Source organism: Mustela nigripes, chromosome 6 (assembly GCF_022355385.1).
Source record: "Mustela nigripes isolate SB6536 chromosome 6, MUSNIG.SB6536, whole genome shotgun sequence".
NCBI lineage: Eukaryota > Metazoa > Chordata > Mammalia > Carnivora > Mustelidae > Mustela > Mustela nigripes.
The window spans coordinates 600,811-622,497 of NC_081562.1; the positions used below are offsets into that span (position 1 = coordinate 600,811).

General features: G+C 59.8%; 1 protein-coding gene across 3 annotated transcripts; it reads left to right on the plus strand.

Moving 5' to 3' along the window:
- The first annotated feature begins 704 nt into the window (after positions 1-704).
- MLC1 (modulator of VRAC current 1) lies at positions 705-21,109 on the plus strand. Of its 3 annotated transcripts, none has more exons than XM_059401731.1 (12): positions 705-1,070; positions 1,251-1,610; positions 2,144-2,233; positions 3,270-3,323; positions 3,961-4,062; positions 11,489-11,587; positions 11,797-11,868; positions 12,679-12,795; positions 14,671-14,727; positions 15,267-15,389; positions 18,067-18,219; positions 19,218-21,109. In XM_059401731.1, the coding sequence occupies exons 1-12, from the start codon at positions 978-980 to the stop codon at positions 19,290-19,292; spliced, it is 1,395 nt and encodes a 464-aa protein (XP_059257714.1). In that variant the 5' UTR covers positions 705-977; the 3' UTR covers positions 19,293-21,109. The 3 variants fall into 3 exon arrangements, with proteins under 3 accessions (XP_059257714.1, XP_059257715.1, XP_059257716.1); XM_059401732.1 differs by having other exon boundaries at positions 1,000-1,070; positions 1,297-1,610; XM_059401733.1 differs by lacking the exon at positions 705-1,070 and adding an exon at positions 1,111-1,133.
- The last annotated feature ends 578 nt before the right edge of the window (positions 21,110-21,687 follow it).

Genomic DNA, 21,687 nt, shown 5'->3' on the forward strand with positions numbered 1-21,687 from the left:
GACTCGAGGAGGCTGCTCCACAGTCTCCCATTCGAGGCGGCCTGGTCCCTCAATGCTGAAATGTGCTTGACTTTTTTCTTCAAAAGAAAACACAAAAGGTTCCATCCTGTAAGACAGATCCCTCCTAATTCAGTTATCCAGAAGACAGTGGGGGAGGGGCGCCTGGGTGGTGCCCTCGGTTAAGCGTCCGACTCTTGGTTTCAGCTCAGGTCATGATCTCAGGGTCCTGGGATCGAGTCCCGTGTGGTTTGCTGGAGGTTCGCTCTCCTTCTCCCTCTGCACCACCCAGCCTGTCTCTCACCAGAAACAGAACAAACAAAAAGGCAGTGAAGAAGTTTGGGAGAGTCTTCAATCTGTTGGAGATCCGTTCTTGACTTGCCAGGTTGTAGTTTGAGAAAATTCTGGCCTTTCCTTGGTGGGTGAGGAGGACAACAGAGCAGCCCGTTACCCAGAACCCGCGCCTTGCTTCGGCGCCATGTGGATTTACAGTTGGAGGAGCTAGTTTTTCAGAATGCTTTGATTTGAGCCATTTTATGGCTTCCGTGTCCACAAAGAGTGACTGTCAGGGCGCCAGTGTCTCCGGGCGAGGAAACTCCCGTCCTTTCTCTTTGCTCAGTGAGCGGAAATAAAGGGCCCGTGGGAGTGCCGGGCTGCCGCGGGAACCAGCCAGTCCCTGTTCCGAGCAGGTCAAGGGCCTTGCCTGCATTGAAGGCACTCGTGTGCGTGTGCCGTGGTGACGGGTCATCCTCTGGGGTCGCAGAGCGCGGGGCCAGCCGCCCGAGAGGGTGTGAACATGCAGCTCCTAGTCTGAACCCCACCAGGCTTCCGAGCTCCGCACACTGCTCGCAGGTGGGCGGTCACCCCCCGCCGTGGCCCCCAGCGGAGCTGGCTCGCCCCGATGCCCTCGCCCTTACACGACTGCCCCAGAAGCTCAGCGTCCCACTCTCGAGTCTCATTGAAATTCGGGAGGCGACGGCATGGCTTTGCCGCCCTTTTGTTTCTGCGTGAATAGCAGTTGCTGGAAACCAAGGCTGCTGACTCCCCGGAGACCAGGGCCGGAGCCTCCGGAGGTAAGCACGCCGGCCACACGGTGGGCGCCTTCGGGCTCTTGGCTCGGTGGGCACCTCGAGCGGGTGCGGGGCTGCTACTGTGGGTGCGGCCTGGGGGTGCGGGGGGCCCGCGTCCCAGAGGCACTGGCAGCCGCTCAGCGCTGGGGCACTGGGGGCTGAAGGGGTCCTTGTCCTCTTCAGGTTCACGGCGTTTTCCTACGGACGATATTTCTTTTCCTGAGAGCAGCTTCCTCTACCTCGACTCTTCAGAGCCGGCCGGAATCAACAATCGTTTTCTTGCTGGTGCGTCAGTGGCAGCCGAGGGGACCCGGGAGCCGCGGTCCCGTGGCCTCTAATGCCGGGGTCTGTAGCCCGAGCACCATGACGCGGGAGGAGCAGAGCAGGGAGGAGCTCAGCTACGACAGGACGCCCACCCTGGAGCGGGCACGGCCTGAGGCCGGGAGCTACGGCCCTGACGCCAAGCCCAGCGAGCTGCAGCTGGCCACGAGGCTGCCCCCGTGCCTCACCCACAAGACGTGGGTCCTCTCCGTGTTGATGGGGGTGAGTAGCTCCTCGTAGGCGAGTACCGTGTTCCCCTTGTTCCCAGGCTGCCGGACCCCATGCTCCCTTCACGGCGGGGCACACACGACCCTGGCCCAGACCCAGAGCCTCCACCTTGGCGACGTTTCCATCTCTCAGGCCTGCCATGAGGCCCGGGTGCCCCTCACAGCCGGGAAGCCCTTGGCCTTGTGCTCATTTCCCGGCTGTCCACTTGGGCCCGTTTCGCAGAGAGCGCGGAATGGCGCTGGGCCCGGCCTCCGTGACTGGCCCTGAGTGTGGGACGCTGAGGCCCCTGGACCTGTACGTTTTGGGGTGAGCAAGCGTCCGGGGGAAGCCCCATGTCTTGCTCAAGATTCCGACAGACGCGTCTCCCTTCCCGCGCGGTCTGACCCTGCTGGGGAGAGAAGGGGAGGAGTCGGGTGTGGCGGGAGCCGGCGACCGCGCTGGCCGTCCAGGCCCGAGGACTGGCGGTCGCGTGGCCCGATGGCCCAGCGGGCCCTTCTCGCCCCCTGAGCCGTGCTGCTGTTTTGCAGAGCTGTCTGCTTGTGACGTCGGGGTTTTCGCTCTATCTGGGGAACGTGTTTCCCTCGGAGATGGATTACTTACGCTGCGCGGCAGGCTCGGTAAGCACCGCTCCTCGGGCGCCCCGCCTGTGCTGGGCTTTGCGGCCGTCTGTCGGGAGTTGTTGGCTCTGAGATTGGCCTGTTGCTGTCACTTGCTCCCCTTGTGACTTTAGTTTCAAATAGAATTTGAGGCCTGTCTGAGGCTCTTGCCGCAGACTCCCGGGCAGGAAACGGCACTTGGGTTTCTAAGAGCTGCACACCGCTTCGGGGGTCCCTTTGCTGGCAGGACGCCCGGCCTCTGCTCCCTTAGGACAAAGCTCCTTAAGAGAATTGGACTCTTTCCCTGCCGTTGTCTCTGGGGCCTTCTCGGTGGCCCTTTCTCACCACCGGAGTGGCCCTTGGGGGTCCCAGTGCTGTCTGGCCCAGATGCTCCCAGGCAGCACTGACCTAGGCTGGACATTTCAGCAAAGTCCTTGGGGGTACCCTTCCCCCTCAGAAGTGACAGGCTGGGGAGACGAGCCACGCTCCTGCTGGCTCCCCTCTGCCTTTGCAGGCTCTGTCCCCGAAGCTCGTGGGGTCTGCGGGGGCCCTGGTGTCCACAGGGGCGACACCTGGCACCATGGTGCCCAGGCTGGTGCCCTTCCCTCCACCGCCCCACTACCCCGACACCCCACGCTTGCCCTCTTCCTCGTCCTCCACTTCTGTGGGGACCAACTGTGGGGTCTCCGACAAGAACCTCCTCAGGGCTCTGGAACTCCTGAACATTTCCACTTCTTCACACGGAGACGAGTTTCCCTTCTGGGGTAATTCTCCAGCCAGGACAACCCTGAGCTTGTGCAGCTGGCGATGGCTGGCTCTGAGTGCGCTCAGCACGAAGAGCTTTCGTTTTCTGCCTCTTCTGTCCCTTCGGAAAAATGACAGTTTTTCCAGAATAAATTGTTTTCAAAGTTCTGAGGCCTTGCGCCACTGCCAGCACCTGTGCCTCCGACAGGCGGCCCTTGTTTGGCCGCCAGGTCTGGGGTCATTTGGAAGCGTGAGCCCTGCAGGGGGTCGGCAGGGGTTGGCCATGGCTCACGGAGCTCGGGTTTCTTTGCAGTGTCTCCCCTCAGCAATCGTGAGCTTCGGGGTTTCCCGGAGGAACATCAGAGCGGTGAGTCCAGGCCTCGGTGCGGGCGCTGAGGGCGCGGCTCTGGGCTGTGCGGGAGCCTCCGAGGGCGGGACGTGCCAGGTGGGGGGTGGGAAAGGAGACCCAGGCCGCCTGCAGGGCTGACGGGCACCCACCCGTGTGTGCATCGGTGTATCCGTGTGCGTCTTTGTGCGTGTGTCTGTGTGTGTCTGCACACGTGTGGACAGGGGCGTCTACACTGCCGGCAGCCCCTGTGCCCCACACAACAGGGCTTCCTGTACCCTCCCCACGGCCTCGAGGGGCTGCAGTGTACCCTCCTAGGCTAGTTGTGTTCTTTTTAAATTTTTATTTTATTTATTTTAGCGGGAGAGAGCTAGAGAGTGCCTGTGCACGTGGGCGAGCAGCGGTGGGAGGGGCAGAGGGAGAGGGAGGCCGTCCGGCAGACGCGCACTGAGCACAGAGTCCAACGCGAGGCTCGAACCCAGGACAGTGAGATCAGGAGTCTGGCGCTCTACTGACTAAGCCACCCCATCGCCCTCGCCCCGGCTTGTCCTCCTGCGGCACATTCTGGGGATTTTTAGTGAATGACGTGGAATTTGGTGCAACGAGCCCATCCGTTTTTAGTTATGCCCCGAAGAGTGACCCCCGTCGTGCCTTCCAGATCCCCAACTTCCAGATCCTGTTTGTGTCCACGTTTGCCATCACCACGACCTGCTTGATCTGGTTTGGATGCAAACTGGTTGTGAAGCCCTCAGCCATAGACGTGAGTCCGGGTGGGGTGGCGGGTCCTTCTGCTGCCGGAGGGGGGGCCCGGGGGGGAGCCGGGGGCTCTGGTCCTGCTGAGTCTGGGCCTGAGAGGGGGCGGCCGCTGGGCTGCAGCGGTGCAGAAGCCACGTGGCCCGCGTGCCCGAGCCTTGGAGTCCGGCAAGGCTGGAGTTTTGTTTTTGCGTTCAAGAGTGGTCTTTTCTGCACTGTGGCGCTGGTTCCGTGGGTTTGTTGAGAGTCTCTTTTACAACGTTTTTCGTCAAATCTGTGATGCTGTTGATTCCAAGGTGCACTGCTGGTGTGTGTGCCGCTAAGAAAAGTGGCGAAAACTCCGCGTGTAAGCCGTGATGCCAGCAGAGTGTCCTACAAGAGAGGAATCCTCAGGGTTACCTCAAAAAGATAGATAAAAAAGCCTTGCTTTATGGGAAATGTTGAACTCCCTCTTTTCAAGGGCAGGAAGAGAGTGCGGTGGCCCCGAGGAAGTATTGGCCAGTCCTCCGGGGCAATCGCATGAACACTGTCCCATGGACCTGGCAGGGACACTCCTGTTGCCATTGTCTGCAGATGAGGGGGTTCCCATGACTTGACCTTAAACTCAGGCATGTAGCAAGGTTGCTGGGCGTGAAAATCAGCATACAATTGTACCAGCAACAGAACATTTTGGAAACTGTAATTCAAATACCAAAAGCATTTTAGGGAGTTAAATGTGGAGGTCCTGGGATGAGATCAGAAGGTTTGTGAGGCTGACTCGTAGGTGAACCAGGATGCCCTCGTTAGATCAGTCCTGCCAGGAGCACGTGCCACGCGGGGGCACCTTGCGACGGCAGCGGGACCCGGCACCGATCGTGATCATGGGCTAGGGATGGCAGCCCCTGGACAACAGCTGGGGACTCACCCCACAACCAGGCGTTCTTAAACAGCCATCCCAGAAGGCAAGGGAGTCCCCCCCACCCCACTTCTGGGCCAGCCCAGAGCAGCCCTGGACATGGAACACACTGGTGTTGCTGGAGCCCGACCAAGGCAGTCACGGGAGCTCCCGCTATAAGGGGGACCCCTCCCAGGGCATGTGGGGGCACTCCCACTGTGGGTCCGTGGGAGAGGATCCTCACCGAGGAGGAAGGCACAGTGCCCCAGGCGGCTGGAGGCGGTCTCAGCCCTGCTGCCGTCACAGGAAGTCAGCGGAAGCCACAGGGAGGTACCATTCCCAGCAGCGCGTGGCCGGCCGGAAGCCACGGAAGGCAGAGGGGCCTGCCTCCCCCCACCAGGGTGACTCTCATGTTGTGTGGAAACTGTCTGGTGTCTGCGTATGTTCTGAGGAAGGACACACGGGGAGGAGACTCTGCCCCCAACCCTGGCAGGGCAGACCCTGGGGAAACACGTGTGCACCCGGCCAGGAACTGGGGCTCTGGCGGCCCTGGGGATGGTGCCCAGAACCCCGAACCGAAGCAGATCCTCAGTGTCCCTGGACAGTGCCCCCCGCAACACACACGGGGTAAAGCAAGGCGGAGAGCCCCATGCCGCCCAGCCCTCTCCTCCAGCGTGGCCCATGGCTGCAGCGCTGCCGGCCCTGGAGCTGGAGCTCTGGTCTCCACCCCACCTGGACCACCGTGCAGGAGTCCGGGGTAACCAGGCCTTGTGGGGGCTCCCAGCTCCTGAAGGCCGGGCCACAGTGCACCGGGAGTGCGGTCTGTGGCACCGAAGACACGTGGTTCTAATGCCCAAACCACCAGGGTCTGGGGCTGTGCATGCGCGTGTGCACACACACACACGCACACTTGCACACACAAGCGCACACTTGCACACGCGTACTTGCACACAAGTGTTCTGAGGAAGGACACACGGGGACATAGCTGCAGGTGGGACAGGCCATTTGGGGTTCCCACACGCCTCTCCCGGCCGGCCCTGGGCGAGCATGTCTGACGTCCCCACAGGGTGTGTGCGAGACAGCCCACCCGCCCCCGCCGTCCTCGTGCAGCCCCTGTGGGTCTGTGCGGCATCCCCGGGCGGTCCCGTCTCCCTGCACTCTTCAGGGTGGGTCCGGGGGGCTCAGCTTTCCTGCCCCCTGCCAGGAGCAGGCCCATGGGGACGCACTTCTGCAGGGTCTCCTACACCCGCATCGGGGCAGCCCGGCTCTCACACCCCTCTCACACCCCTTCCCAGACCCCACGAGCTTCCCTGGTCTGCTGTGCTCGGGGAGGACCCCAGGCGCAGCCGCTCACAACTTCCCTCCCCCCGTCTCATCCCCGATGCTCCCGAGCTCCCTGACAGCTGCCTCGTGTCCCCCTTAGCAGCCGCCCCAGTAAAACCCCGCCCCATCTGTTCCTGGGCCGCCCCGGGCGCCACACATCCTCCTCCCCTCCCACAGTGCCGAGCCCTCGGGCTGCAAGGGTGCTTCAGAACAGGGTTACCGAGCCCCTTAGCAAGTGTCCCGGGATGCGTTGTGGTTACTTCAAGTTTATGGAATGACTTTGTGAGCAGTGGCCTCTTTGGTCTGTTAATCACCCCGTGCAGAGGCCTCCGTGGTCTCTCAATGGTTTCAAATCATCCTCTGGGTCCATCCTTAGGGCCTCAGTGTTTTGTGGATCTTGGGCGAGTAATCCCTACATCATTTACAGCTTTTGTTGCTAGTAGGGTATCTTATTTTTCAAATGACATTTTCAGATGGATTATTGGAGTACAGAGACAGGAGATTTAATTTTTTCTTTATTTGGAAATATTTTAAGACTCAAAATAATTTGAACAGATGGTAGGTAAGTTCCTTTGTGCCCGTGCCCAGCTTCCCCAAGCGACCCTGTCCCGTATCGACCAGGAGGTCGGCCCTAGCTGCTGGGTACTCATTTGGGTGAATGTTCACACTGTGCGGTTTTTATTTTTTATTTATTTTTATTTTTTTTTTTAAGATTTTTCTTTATTTGACAGATCAGAAGTAGTCAGAGAGGCAGGCAGAGAGAGAGAGAGAGAGAGGAGGAAGCAGGGTCCCCGCTGAGCAGAGAGCCTGATGCGGGGCTCAATCCCAGGACCCTGAGATCATGACCTGAGCCAAAGGCAGAGGCTTTAACCCACTGAGCCACCCAGGCGCCCCACACTTCTTATTTTTAAATAAGAAGGTGTTTCGTCAGTTGATTTTGTGTCTGGAAACTTTGCTGAACTTTCTTATCCTTCACAGTTTTTGTGGGTTGTGTGGGATTTATGTGCGGGTGAGCGCATCATCTGGCTCCTTTCTGCGGAGCTGTGGCGGGTTTCCAGCACTGTGGGAAACGGTGGGGCGTCTCTGTCTTATTCCTGACCCCACACGAGTTGCAGCCAAAGACTCTCCATTACATTTTGGATGTAACTTTCGCTAAGTTAATGTTGTCTTCACCTGCCAGTTTACCATGACCTTTTCATTTAAAAAATATAAACAGGTGTAGGGGCGCCAGGGGGGCTCAGGGGGTGGAGCCTCTGCCTTCGGCTCCGGTCATGACCTCAGGATCCTGGGATCGAGCCCCACATCAGGCTCTCTGCTTGGAGGGGGACCTGCTTCTTCCTCTCTCTCTGCTGCCTCTCTGCCTGCTTGTGATCTTTGTCAAATAAATAAATAAAACCTTAAAAAAACCCAAACAGCTGTTGAAGTCTCATAGTTTGATTTTGCATCTGTAAGATGCTCTTTCCTCGCTTTGTTTGACGCATCAGTGTTTCTGGTGTTGAGCCTTCTTTCCCGGACTACTGTAGATCCTCGGATGGGCCGACCAGCCGGCATTGTGTTCAGGATGTCCGCACCACCTGCGGACACAGCCGGTGCTTCCTTCTTCCGCTGAGCTCTAAAGTGAACTGGGCAGCAGTGGTCTCTTCTGTGTTTAGGAACGACGTGACAGAGCAAACTGCTGCTTAAAGGTTGGGTAGAGCACACGGTGGAGTCTCCATCCCGAGCCCTTGCTGAGAGAGGACGTCATTATTAGCAACAAATTTCTGTTTCTTCTTCCTCCTCATTGTCGTCCTCCTCCTCCTCCTTTTAAAGATTTTCTTTCTTTACCTGACAGACAGAGAGACCACGCAGGCAGAGAGACAGGCAGAGAGAGAGGAGGAAGCAGGCTCCCCGCTGAGCAGAGAGCCCGATGCGGGGCTCGATCCCAGGACCCTGGGATCACGACCTGAGCTGAAGGCAGAGGCTTTAACCCACTGAGCCACCCAGGCGCCCAAATTTCTGTTTCTTCTTGTGCCAAAGTTTGGCTTTTATCTTTTTATCAAAAATTTCTCCATATCATGCAGTTTTTCAAAAATGAGCAGCACGTCATAGCCCCAACATTGCTCACTGCTTTATGTGTGTGATCTAGAACTTCTTTTAAGTGCAAGTTCTTTTATTTTTTAATTTTTAATTTTTAAATTTCTGTTTAGTGTTGCAGAATTCATTGTTTATGCACCACACCCAGGGCTCCATGCAATCCGTGCCCTCCATAATACCCACCACCAGGCTCACCCAACCCCCCCACCTCCACCCCTCCAAAACCCTCAGCTTGTTTCTCAGAGTCCACAGTCTCTCATGGTTCGTCTCACCCTCCGATTTCCCCCAACTCCCTTCTCCTCTCCGTCTCCCCATGTCCTCCGTGTTATTCCTTATGCTCCACACATAAGTGAAACCATATGATAATTGACTCTCTCTGCTTGACTCATTTCACTCAGCATAATCTCTTCCAGTCCCGTCCATGTTGCTACAAAAGTTGGGGATTCATCCTTTCTGATGGAGGCATCATACTCCATAGTGTATATGGACCACATCTTCCTTATCCATTCGTCCGTTGAAGGGCATCTTGGTTCTTCCCACAGTTTGGTGACTGTGGCCATTGCTGCTGTGAACACTGGGGTACAGATGGCCCCACGGGGAGGTGCACTTTTCACGACATCTGTATCTTTGGGGTAAATACCTGGTAGTGCAATTGCAGGGTCATAGGGAAGCTCTATTTTTAATTTCTTGAGGAATCTCCACACTGTTTTCCAGAGTGGCTGCACCAACGTGCATTCCCACCAACAGTGTAAGAGGGTTCCCCTTTCTCCACATCCTCTCCAACACTCGTTTATTGTCTTGTTAATTTTGGCCATTCTAACTGGTGTAAGGTGGTGTCTCACTGTGGTTTTGATTTGAGTCTCCCTGATGCCTAGTGATGAACATTTTTTCATGTGTCCGTTAGTCATTTGTATGTCTTCTTTGGAGAAGTGTCTGTTCATGTCTTCTGCCCATTTTTTGATGTGATTGTCTTGTGTGTGTTGAGTTTGAGGAGTTCTTTTTAGATCTTGGGTATCAGCCTTTGTCTGTACTGTCATTTGCGAATAGCTTCTCCCGTTCCATGGGTTGCCTCTTTGTTTTGTTGACTGTTTCCTTTGCTGTGCAGAAGCTTTTGATTTTTCTTTTTAATTTAAATATTTTATTTATTTATTTGACAAACAGAGATCACAAGCAGGCAGAGAAGCAGGCAGAGAGAGAGGGAAGCAGGCTCCCCACCGAGCAGAGAGCCCGATGCGGGGCTTGATCCCAGGACCCTGCGATCATGACGTGAGCCGAAGGCAGAGGCTTTAACCCCCTGAGCCACCCAGGCACCGCTCAGAAGCTTTTGATCTTGGTGAAGATCCAAAAGTTCATTTTCACTTTCGTTTCCTTTGCCTTTGGAGACGTGTCTTGAAAGACATTGCTGTGGCAGATGTTGGAGAGGTCACTGCCTATGTTCTCCTCTAAGATTTTGATAGATTCCGGCCTCACATTGGGGCCTTTCATCCATTTTGAGTTTATCTCTGTGTGTGGTGTAAGAAAATGGTCGAGTTTCATTCTACAATACTGTCCAGTTGGACAGCCATGTGTAACTTCTTTTCATTTCAGAATTTCACGTGTCTTCCTCGTATCTGTCTTATGTATCCTTGCGAAGAACCAGCTCTTGCTTTGGTTTGTCTGTGCTTGCCGCGCTCTCTTTCCCATGTGTCCGGGGCTGCTTCTGGGTGGACCAGCAGGGGGTCGGAGCCCTGCACCCGTGGTGGGCTAGCAGCCGGGCCTGCTGGGGCGCGTCTGCCCTGTCTCCAAGCTCCGGCTTAGCAGCTTCCGATCTGACACGGAGCATTTCATCCTTGTTTGGTTCTAGGGATGTGCACGCCTCCCGTTTGCCTCTCCAGACCCGCTCCCCACGCAGCGCCTGCCTGTCGGTGCCAGAGGCAGCACGCGTGCCCGTGCGGGCTGGAGACGGGTTGTTAGCAAGTGGTTAGTGTGTCCGTCCCCTGACTCTGAGCCCTGCGGGGTGCTGGGACGGGGGCTCGGTCCTCTCTCACGGCCACGTCCTTCCTGCCCTGGTCCTCACTGGTCGCTGCCGCACCGCTGGGTTTCCTCCAGTCCCTCCTCGTGGCTAACCCTGGGTTTCTCGTCAGGAACCTGATGATACAGACCCATGGGATTATTTTTAAAACCTTCCATTTGTTGTTTTCTAATGTTATTTTTAGAGTCAGAACGTACAGCTTGTGTATATTTTTTGGAATTTACCTAGGCTATTTTGTAGCTTGGTAGATGGTCAGTTTCTGTTAACATTCCACCAAATATATAAAAGAACAAATGTTGTCTGTTTTATTTTGCATGCAGGGTTCTGTAGATGAAACATACTAACTTCATCTGATTTTAAATGTGGTTTTATTATCACTCGGGGCTGCGGAGGCCTGTGACCAGGAGACAGCCGCCCTAGCTCATCCCTCACAGCCCCAGGAAGGGGCGGAGGGCAGGCCATGCCCAGGCTGGGGGCCGCTGGGGGAAGCACGAGGAGGCAGAGCGGGAGGAGACGAGGGTGTCCGCGGGAAGGAACGGACAAGGCAGGGGAACAGGCCGAGGACTGGCTCGCGTGAATACCGTCCGCGGGCTCGGGGCTCCCCTGGCTGTGAGGCACCTGCCCTGGGGGGTGGGGGCGGGGGAGGGAGGCCCTGAGGCTGGGAGCCCCACAGAGAGGGTGGGCGACCAGGGCCCCGGGTCAGCCAGCTTGCATGCTTATCCTACAATGTAGTAACTAGGTTTTGTTTGTTTGTTTGTTTGTTTGTTTGTAGCATCTTGTTCTGTGACTGTTGTCAGAGACACAGGTTTTCTGTAGTCGCGGGCACAGTCACAACGTGGAACCGTCTCCTCCCCAAGGCCCTGGCCTCTTCCGGTCTTGGCTTCCTGCACAGAGCTGTGTAAAGGCTCCCAGTTTTGCAATGAACTTCAGTTTTTGTATCTTTAAACACCCAGGAGGGGCAAACCACTAAGGAAGGGCTAGCTCGGGGGTCGCCAAATCCAGGCCTGGAGCTAAGAATGGTTTCGAGAGACAGAGTCAAAGTCCGAGGGGGTGTGTGGCCCCTGTGCCTAGCATCTGGCCTTCCTCGGGGAGGCTGCCCGTGGGGTTGTCTGCGGTTATGGAAATCAAGTGAAGAGTCGTCTCTTTTGGCAGATAAATTTCAATCTGATTCTGCTCCTCCTGCTGGAGATCTTCATGGCGGCCACAGTGATCATCTCAGCACGGTCCAGCGAGGCGCCCCGTAAGCAGAAGGTGGGTCCGGCCCCGGGCTGCGCAGGACCCCAGCTGGCGCCCCGGAGCACAGGTCGGCGGGACGGAAGCCTGCCCCTGGGCGCCCCACACAGCCCTGCGTCTCCAGGGAGTCTGGAGGCTCAGGGCTGCAGGGAACACAGTGGAAGGTGCGATGCGACCTCCCGCCTCCGTGTGGTTCTGGTCCAGGCCAAACGTGTTTTTCCTCTCAGGGTCCCATGCCGGATGGCACCAACATGCTGTACGAAGTGCCCTTTCCTGCCCGGGTCCTGAAGTCCTATTCGGTGAGATGAACTTCCCTTTCTGCCCGAGGATTGATTTACGTGGGGAGGGTCATGTGACACAGAGTCCTGAGTGCTCCCCTGTTCTCTGGGGTGGTCCTCAGGTTCACCCACTTCCTCTCACAAGGATCCTGGTTGGAAGCGGGTGACGTGGCCACCCTCTCTGGTCACCTGTTTCCGACTTGGGTGTTTCCCACTTGTTCTGAGAACCCCCCGTTCTGAGTGTGGCCTTCCCCGTTTCTGTAGCTCCCCGCCGCGGTGTCTGGAGCTTGTGTCCCTGGACACGTGCAGGTTTCCTTCTGTCATCACTTAGCAAGTCCCCCGCCAGCACTCGCCATAAAGCCTGTGCTGACCGGGTCAGTGGCCCGGCTCTCCCGCCATCGGCCCTGTGGGCTGTGCCCTTTTGCCCCGACGTTCAGCCCCACTTGTGTTTGGGGGTGCTTCTGGCACTGTGTGGGACTGCCGTCCTCTCCGTGGCCTCGTGGACGCCGTCGCTCGTGGGCAGCCGCGTCGCCATGTGGCCACGTGTGCCGAGTTTTGTCGCCTCTCAGTTTTCTCGCTGCTCTGCCTGCCGGGCCTGCCCCGCCGGCCTTGGACGGGTGGGAGTGTTGTCCTTTCTTCTGCTTTTTTCCTTTTCCCACCAGTTTTCAGTTGGAAACTATGCATTTTCCCATGTTCTCTTAGAGGTTGTCCTCAGCATTTCCACCTATTGGCTCCTTTGCCCTGAGCTCTTAGAGCAGTCGCACCCCAGCCCGCCGGCGGCACGCAAGACGCTTTCCCTGGGTGACCCCGCCTGTGTGCTCTGCCCCCCAGGTCATCGAGGTGATTGCTGGCGTCTCTGCCGTCCTGGGCGGTGTCATTGCTCTGAACGTGGACGACGCTGTCTCGGGGCCGCACCTCTCAGTGACGTTCTTTTGGATCTTAGTGGCCGTGAGTACCTCTGGTGGCCTCATGGTCTGATGAGCAAGTCTGTCGTCACTGACAGCAGGGGACGTTGCTCGTGTCGAACAGAAGTGCCCAGCGTCTCCCCTCTGCAGCCACGGGCGGCCTTGGCAGGTGTGGGCTCCTCACTGCCGTGTGGAATGGTTAAGACCGACCCCTGCGTGCCCTGTGCTCCCAGATGTGGTCACCCCGGGGCTGCTTTGCCTCGTCCCTGGGTCGCATGGGGCGCCTGCAGGAGGGCTGGTTTGTCCCACCTGCTGTCCAGGGCCATCCCGTCTGAGTGGACAGGACACAGGGAGCATCCCTGGCCTCGTCCTCCTGCTCTCCTGGAGGTGCTGCCTGCCAGCTTGTGAATTCAGCCACAGGAAGGGGGTACTGGTGTCTCTCTGGAGTCCTGCTGCCTCCCAGGGCTCAGAGCAACCCCGTGGGCGCCTGTGCCCAGCCTGGCCGAGCCCTGGGAATGATGGCCAAGGGCCCTCCCAAGGACTGGAGCCTGGGGAGAGGGAGCACGTGGGGAGGACGGTGTGGCCGTCATCCCCAGACCAGCCTCCCTGGGCCTCTCTCTCTGCAGGTGCCCCCTACGCCCCCAGATGTGGAATGCGGAGAGGAAAGGATCACGGGTGGTCCCTGGTAGGGAGGGGTGGTCTGGGAACAGTAGGAGAGGCCAAGGTCATAGACCAGGCCAGAGTCTAGGGCTTGGGGCCTGACTGGGAGCCTGTTCCTGTGGCGTCCCCGGGCCAGTGGTGTGTGTGTGTGTGTGTGTGTGTGTGCGCGCGCGCGCGAACAGCTCCCCGCCACAGGCCAGTTTCCTGCTGTCCAGGGCCTGGGGCTGGAGGAACCACCCAGCAAACCTGAGCCCTGCTCCGGCATGCTGGGGTCACTGCGTTTCTTCCTAAGCGACTTCTCCGCGTCCTGAGGTCCCCCTCTGCTTCCGACCAGAGAGCTTGCTGGAGCACATTCACCCCAGGCTCCGGGCCAGCCCCATTCGCCCCTGCAGCCATGCGCACACCCCTGTGGAGACCGGCCGTCCGAGGGCTGCTCCTCCCTGTCCTCCTGCTGTAGAGCCTGCTGTGTCCCGCTCACCCTCAAGCCAGAGCCCTAAGCCAGTGCAGACGCCATCCCAGTGTCCAGGGGTCCGAGCCGTGCCCACCCAGGGCGTGGGTGTGTCCCTCCCCGTGTGGGTGTGTGGCTAACCAGCACCTGCACACACTTGGGTCCAAGGGCTCAGTCGGCTCAGCAGGCCCAGCCCTGCTCTCCTTGGGAAGGACGTGTCCTCCTGCTTCCCTCCCTCCTGGACTGTGTGACCCAGATGGCGTCAGAGTAAATCCATCCATTCAGTAAGATGAAGCAGACCTGTGTCACCGAAGGGGCAGGGGACCTCCGCCGTGGAGCAGTCAGTGCGGCGGGTGGTCCTGGGGGCCTCTGAGTCCACCCGGCTGAGGCCAGCCTGCAGCGAGCCGGTGCGCTCTTCAGAAATGCCCACGTCTGACCGTGGAGGGCGAGGGTCTCTGGTCAGCGCAAAGCAGGGTCACAGAGACGGCCGGATGTTACTGGGCGATGGGGCGGATGTGGACGCAGCAGTGCTGTTGAACCCGTGGGAGCGCTGCATGGTGGGTGCCAGCAGAGCGCGGTCCCCGAGGACATCTCTGCGTCAACAGGCTCGCACACAGCTGCCGGGGGCCAGGCAGCCCGGCTCGGCCAACGGAGTAACCCTGGGGGGGCTCCCCCAGCTCCTCCACAGCCTTGCAGAGCCGCCCCTCTCCTGTCCGTCCCAGCCCCAGCCCGCCGGCCCCCGAAACAGGAGCGCGCAGGGAGCAGTTGTCCCCACCAGCCCCTCTGAGGCCGTGTTCTCTCTCCTCCTAGTGTTTCCCCAGTGCTATCGCCAGTCACGTCACCGCCGAGTGCCCCAGCAGGTGTCTGGTAAGTGCGGCCCCGCCTGGCCCCTTCCCTAGCTCTCCCCCATGGCAGCAGCAGCAGGAACCGGGTGGCGGGGTGGGCAGGGAGGCTTGGCGGGTGCTGTTTGGAGGGTGGGACTATCTGCGGAAATGTGGAGGGTCCCGAGACAGTCCTGGGACTCGGCGGGGCAGACGCCGGCCTGCCAGCCTCAGCCTGCGTCCTGCGTCTTGTCCCGTGACCCGCTGTCGGACAGCGACAGACACTCAGTTTGGGCCCCAACTCCCCGCACTCATACTTTGAGCCCCGTGTGCCCGGCGGCCCGGCCCAGCCGGCGGCACAGTCTGCGCACCACTGCGAGAGGCCAGCTGCACGTGTGTCCCTCTCCCAACAGAGTGGGTCGGTGTGAGGAAGCTGGGGGGACTTGGAGTTCACGGGAGACCAAGCTCAGACCCTAGCAGGAGCCTCGGGCGGAGTGCAGACGCCAGTGTCCGCCCGCGCCTGTGCCGGCTGTGGCTCCCGGGCCCGCTGGCCCGGCCGAGCCGAGCGCCCATCTTCTCCCGCAGGTGGAGATGCTGATCGCCATCTGCAGCCTCACTTCCCCGCTGCTGTTCACCGCCTCTGGGTATCTGTCGTTCAGCATCATGAGAATCCTGGAGATCTTCAAAGACTACCCGCCGGCCGTGGAGGTATGTGCTCCTTTCGCTCGGAACCCCGTGTGGACGTGGCCTTGCTGCCCCGTGGGCTGTGCGGGAGGGTCTCCCAGGACAGGAGGCCTGGCCAAGCGTCAGCCTGCTGGAGCTGCTCCCACATGTGGCCTGAGCAGCCCTGGACTCGCTTCTGTGGGACAGCCAGGTGTCCATGCTCCTGCTCGGATGCCCAGGCCGCCCCAGCCCTGCTCCGCGCAGGTTGCTGTTTCAAAGTTTAGGCCGTTCTGTCTGGTGTCGCAGTGCACCCGGACACCCCTTCTTCACGGCTCTCTTGGAGATTCTCGGCCCTTGCTGCTCCCGTGACCGCGGTAGAACCCGCTCTCCGTGTGGGTGTGTGACATGCTTGTTGGAATTCCATTTCATCTCTAGACAAATTTGAGGAGAATTGAGGGCCTTTCCACAAACATGCGGACTTTCCCAGTCCCTCCGTGGGCTCAGACACACGGCCCCAGGCTTGTTGCTGAGGTAACTCGGCTTGTTGCCGGTGCGTGTGCTGTTTGTTCCCAGGAGTCTGTCATGAGAAATTTCAGACACACAGACAGACGGAAAGACTCCTGAGCACCAAGATCCCCAGCAGCTGCATGCCGTTTGCACACGTGTGTTCACACGACGGCTGGGAGCACACACGCAGGCATGTCGTTTTTCAGAAGCATCTGAAGGGACTGGCCAGGGTCTGACAGCGGGACCTTCCCCGCGAGGACTTCGGCATTTCCGGAAGGACTTCCTCCTACACGCCCACAGCCCCACGCGGCAGTCACGGGCCTGAAATCACGCAGTGTGGCCTTCGGGCAGTGCACACAGACCAGCCCGAGGGCGTGCCTCCCGGGGGAAGCTTCTGGAGCGGGACTGGCTGAGTCTGTCATCAGTGGTCCCCGCCTCTGCCCCCGCACACTGACTCTTGGAGTCCAGGCTAAGTGTCTGGAAGAAGTTCGCGCGTGTGGGTCCGTTTCCTGGGATGCCGGTGGGAGCAGGGTCCGGGGCATGTGCGGTCACCTCCGCCTGGCTCGGCAGCAGCTGCCAAAGCGCTCGGGCCGGGGCTGGGGTCGGGGCCTCTCGAGGGTCGGAAACAACCATGACCGAGTGTGAGCCTGCGGCACGGGTCCCAGCACCTGGCGCAGGCCCTGGCGGCCGGCCTCGCCCGAGCCATTGTTCTACACGGAGGGGTGAGGAAGGGTGACGGACGCCTGGGTCTCGTGTCCATGGCTCCGACGAGCTGGTATGCAGCGTGACGCGCGCTGTGACAGGTAGTGCCCTTCCCTTCCAAGCGCCACCGCGGACTCACGGCTTTCGTCCTCTACGCGCTGCTGGGCCCGAGGTGGCCCAGCCAAGGCTGGAGGGAGCACCCGTTCCTCCACAGCCTGGCACTGGGGCTTGTCACTGGATTTGCCACGCAGGGGAGGCCGTGCGCTGGTGTGGCTGCCGTGGGCTTCTCTCTGGACACACGTGGCCTTGGACTGTGTGTGACGGTGCTTTGCGTCTGTGTCTTGCCCACTTTCCGGGGGTCTTGCGCTCAACCGGTATTTGGGAGACCGGCGCTGTCTGCACTGGGTCCAGACACTGGCCCCCAACCAGCAGCTGTGACTTCTGTCCTGAGGACGTCTCTGTTTATGCTGTTAAGTTGGTCAGTCTTTTCCTTTGCTGTTTCTGGAGTTTCCATCGCTGTGAGAAAGGCTGGTGCTTGCATCTGGCAGGAGCTGACCTGGAGCACGAGGCTGTGAGACGCCGGGGACTGGAACGTCTCCCTTCCCTGCCCTTCGGGGGCACGCGGCCCTGCTTGCAGCGGAGCTCCCGGCCCTACCGGCCTGTTTCTGCGCCCGCCACTCTCACACGTAGCCAGTGCCGCGGGGTGCTGGTCCTGGAAGTTTGCCGACCGGCTTCACGTTTGACCCAGCCTTTTGCCTGCTTAGCTGTCACCGCTTCTCAGTGTCCCCTGAGTTGTGTGTTTGTTTTCCTGTGTGGGTTTTAACATCAAGCTGCTTGGCTCCAAAAGCACTTTTTTTTTTTTTTTTTTTTTAAACTGGGCTGTGGATAGATTTGTACGTTAACTTGAGAAGCAGTGTTTCCCCAGTGACACTGTGCGGAGCTGGGGTTTTGTGTCTCTGCCGAAGGTCGCCTGGGCTGGGAGGGCCGGGGGCGCCCCAGGATCCTTTGCTCGCCAAGGCTCCCTCTGCCTCCCGTCCCCCTGCTGGTGCCAGGCGCTCCTCAGAAGCCTTTTTTCCAGCAGTCGCCAGGCTCAGCTCCTCAGCTCCGGGGGAAGGTGGATGCGTTCGTGGGCCGTGGCCCGGGCGTCCCAGGGCTGCTTCCACACAGCTGGGGGCTCCACCCCACGGGGACGCCCTCTGTGTCTTCACATGGGGCTCTATGGGCGGAGGTGTCAGGGCACTGGAGACTAGGCGGGGAGCCCCGGGGCCATCTTCGTGTCCTCTGTCAAACCCAGGGCTGCAGAGCCTCCTGTTGGTGAGACAGAAATCCTTGTGCAGAAGGGCTGGTACCTGGATTGAGTCACAGTAGCTCAGCTGCGTCCTCAGCCTGGGGCCCAGGCACTGCCTGCACGGCCTCCCTTGGCCGGCGGAAGCAGTCTGTCCCACGCAGGCCGCAGGCCGGGGAGCCCGGGAGCCCTGGCGGGCTACGCCGCTCACCACCCTGTTCCCCGCAGCGATCCTACGACGTGTTGCTGCTGCTGCTGCTGCTGGCGCTGCTGCTCCAGGCCAGCCTCAACACGGGCACCGTCATGCAGTGCGTGCGCTTCAAGCTGGCCGCGTCCTGGGACACGGTGCAGGCCGGCCCGCCGGAGCGCCCTGCGGGGGAGGTGAGCGGCCGTGGGGACCGTCCCGGCTGGTGGGGCGGCTCAGTGCTCACATCTGTTCCTGAAAAGGTGTTGTGCACCGAGCTCACGCAGACACGGACAGGAAGTTGCTCAGGACCCACGCAGGTCGTGGGGGTCCTACCCCGGCCCCTCTCGGGAGCAGCCACCCACCCCGACAGGTGTGGTGTCAGTGACCTCGGCCGGCAGGCTCTGGAGGTTGATGCCAGCCCCTCCGCCCAGCTCGAGGCCCTCATGGCTGGCAGGCTGCGGGTCAGTGCGCTCCCCGTGAGGTGTTCATGCTGTGGACTGGCCTTTGTGCCTGCCCGAGCTCCCGCCGTGGGTCCCGCTCAGCGAGCCGGGCCCTCCGTCTTGCCCTGTGCTCTCTCTCACTGAGATCCACGGCCATTTCCTCTCCTGCTTTTTATCTGTGAGGGCTGGTCTCCCGCACGGACGGGTCGGCGTTGCCCCCAGGACCTACCAGAGACCCACCTTGTCTGGGTGGGGCACCTCTGTGTTGACTGCTGAGTTAGCGCTCCCAGCAGTTTCCAAAACAGCAGGTGCAGAGGCCCAGGGGGCCTGTTCCCGTCTGCTGACCTTGGCCTCAAGTATTCTCCTCAGGCCCCTTCTCTGCAGGGGTGCTGGCCCCCTCCCCCCAGGAAGAGTTTGGAGGCCCTCACCCACCCTGTTGATTCCTGCACTTTGGTGTCTGTTTATTGGGTGCCTGCTGTATGCAGATGCTTGTGCTGCAGGTGCTGGATGTCTGTGGGGCAGACGCCCGAGTGGCCTCCCCCCCCGCCCACCGCCCAGCTGTGTACCTGGGGGGGGGGGATGTGGGAGGTGGAGGGGCGGGGGCGTCCATGGCCTCCCCACCCCCGGGGTCCTGTGCGGTTTCCTGTGTTGTCACAGATGAGAGCAGCTCTCCAGTGAACAGCTTTCCAGCCTGCCTGCTGCCGCGGGGGTGCGGGCGCAGGGGAAGTAACACTCTGCCTGTTTGGCCACAGGTGTCCAGAAGCCCCCTGAAGGAGTTCGACAAGGAGAAAGCCTGGCGGGCCGTCGTGGTGCAGATGGCCCAGTGAGCACGGGCTGGGGAGACCGAGGCAGGAGCCTGGCTCGTGGTCCTCCAGCGACCACTGCGCAGCCAGGCCCGGCGGCAAGGTGGAGTTTTCATTTCTTAGAGTAGTTTAATTCTGCTTATTGGTCTGTAGGTTCCTGGCCCTGAGGCGCCCCCCTCGTGAGCAGTGGGGCCTGCAGGCGAGCCCGGGCCCCTGCGGAGCCAGGCCCTCCAGGGCTGATACATAGGCTGGGACGTGTGGCCAGCCCCCGTCTGCTCCTCCGGCTCCGGGCTGGTGTCCCTGGCCTGCTCGTGTTGAGCAGACACACACGGCCCCACGTGAGTCTAACAGGGTTTCTCTTCTGAGACGGGTGTGGACCAGGGCCCGGCCTGCCAGTGTGGTTCCTGATGAAAGCACAGCTGCGTGTCCCCATCGCCTCTCACGAGTCAGGGTAGGCCCTTGTCCCCAGGGCCATGGGCGCACGGCTGCTGTCCCTCTGTGAAGCGTATGTGCCCCAGTGTCTGCCTTCTCTCTGCTCGCCCCGGTCGTGGCAGAAGGACCCTGCCTGCTCCGTGGCGCTGGTGTCTGTGTCACCCCGGGGGCGCAGAGGTCTGCGCCAGCGGTGCTGGTCTGCCCTTGGCCAGGGGCCCTCCAGCTCCTGAGCCGTTGGTCAGCACCCACACAGAGCGTGACCCGGGCCACATCACAGCTCAGCATTCTTCGGGGTGGGGCCATGTCCAAGGCTTTGCAAACTTGGGGCCCATTTCCTGGTCTCACTGGCCTTGCCGAGGCAGGTGGGTCCCGTCCCGTCATGGTTTCTGCCTCCACTCCCGTTACCAAGCTCACAATGCCGGACGGACGCCCCTGGAACCCTCCGCGGGGCTCGCTGCCACGCAGCCTCCAGCCAGTCTTTCTTAACCCCACTCACCTGAGGTCAGGCCCAGGCTGGGGGTCTCCTCCGTCTGTCCCTGTCCCTTTGCCCGAGACAGTGTGGTGTGAGAAGAACATCTGCTTCAGTTAAAGTCATGTCCCCAAACTAGCCCGTGCCATCTCCTTGTCCTGGGAGTATTCCCGGGATTTCTGGAAACGCAGTGCTCTTCCCCCAGTTGACTGCGCTGATAAACCGCAGGGAGCTGGGAGCAGCTCTGCAAGTGTCCCAGCAGCTGTCCTGGGGCCCGCGCTTTCATTCCCAAGGCAACCACCTCTGCCTCCCATGGAAGGAGTGGGGCGGCCCTCTGCTCTGGGGCAGGTGCTAAGGTTTGCTCCTTGCTGAGTTGAGGTCCTCTACCGTGGCTCCTTAGTGAGGATTGTCTGGAGCTGGCCGAGTGTGGCCCTGGGGGGTGGATTCCAGGATCCTCCCTGGTTTCTCATTTCCGAGCCCAAGGGACTGGCCGCCTGCATTCAGAGCCTCCAGCATGGCCCGGGTCGCTTTCAAACAGGATGAAAGCAGGTGAGACACGGGAGAGGTGGACTGTCTTCTGAATGCCACTGATGGCTCTCTCCTGCACGGGCACACACCCAGCTACGTGCACGCGTGCGCACAGGTCCCCCAGCCACAGTCCCCCTCCCCTCCACTTCCTGTGGCGTTCAGGCCAGGAGGCCAAGGGGCTCTGCTAGGAGCCTGGGACAAAGTCAGCACAGTCCATGCTGATGTTGTCCTGGGGACAGAGAATCTGAGTCTCCAAGCCGGAATTAGACACCTGGGGGCTTAGCACTGGCTTGAACTTTATTTCGGAGAGAGCTTGAGGAACAGAGGCTAATGGGGTTTTAGAAATTTATAATTGTTTTCATTTGCATCTGATGTAGTTCAGTATCTCTTGCGCAATAAATGCTAACATGTAAACGTGGCCTTTTTCATTTTGGGTCTCTCAGGGATCACTTTGCCCAGGTTCTGAGAAAAATGAGAGTTAAAGCATAGGAGGGCTGGTGGAGGTGAAACCACTCCTTGTTTTGTGATTTTTGTGAGGCCACGCGGAGGTGGGGGCTGGCGAGCTCCTGCGGCTTGTTAGTGAAGACTGGAAAGGGGCACAAAGACCCCTTCCTGCCTACAGGCACTGCCCACCCACACTGCCACAGCGAATGCAGAGTGGAGCCTCACTTGTAGGCCATCTTGGGAAGTTAAGTGCAAAATAAAGATGATTTTAAACCAAATAAAGATAATAGGTAGGTTTCAGAAATTTACTCGGAGCAGTAGGGTAGGTGGGTCTTTCTTACTCACTCCTGTCCACAAAGAGGAGGGGAGGAAGAAGGTGGAGAAGGGCTGGTGTGGGACACTGGGTGCAGCTGGAACGGGGGGGGGGGGGGCATGAATGACCCTGGGGACACAAAGTCCCCCTCGGGTTCTTCCCCGGGACGGGAAAGCTGCCCTGCTGGCAGCGATTGCCCACAGCCCACGTGGGGACACCCGGTGTGCAGCCCC

What these genes read in the sequence shown, in the direction of transcription:
- MLC1 (XM_059401731.1), top strand. Translation starts at nt 978, where the DNA reads ATGGCTTTGCCGCCCTTTTGTTTCTGCGTGAATAGCAGTTGCTGGAAA. An exon ending in CCCGGAGGAACATCAGAGCG is followed by an intron (nt 3,324 to 3,960) that starts GTGAGTCCAGGC and finishes CGTGCCTTCCAG; the next exon opens with ATCCCCAACTTCCAGATCCT. An exon ending in TGAAGCCCTCAGCCATAGAC is followed by an intron (nt 4,063 to 11,488) that starts GTGAGTCCGGGT and finishes CTCTTTTGGCAG; the next exon opens with ATAAATTTCAATCTGATTCT.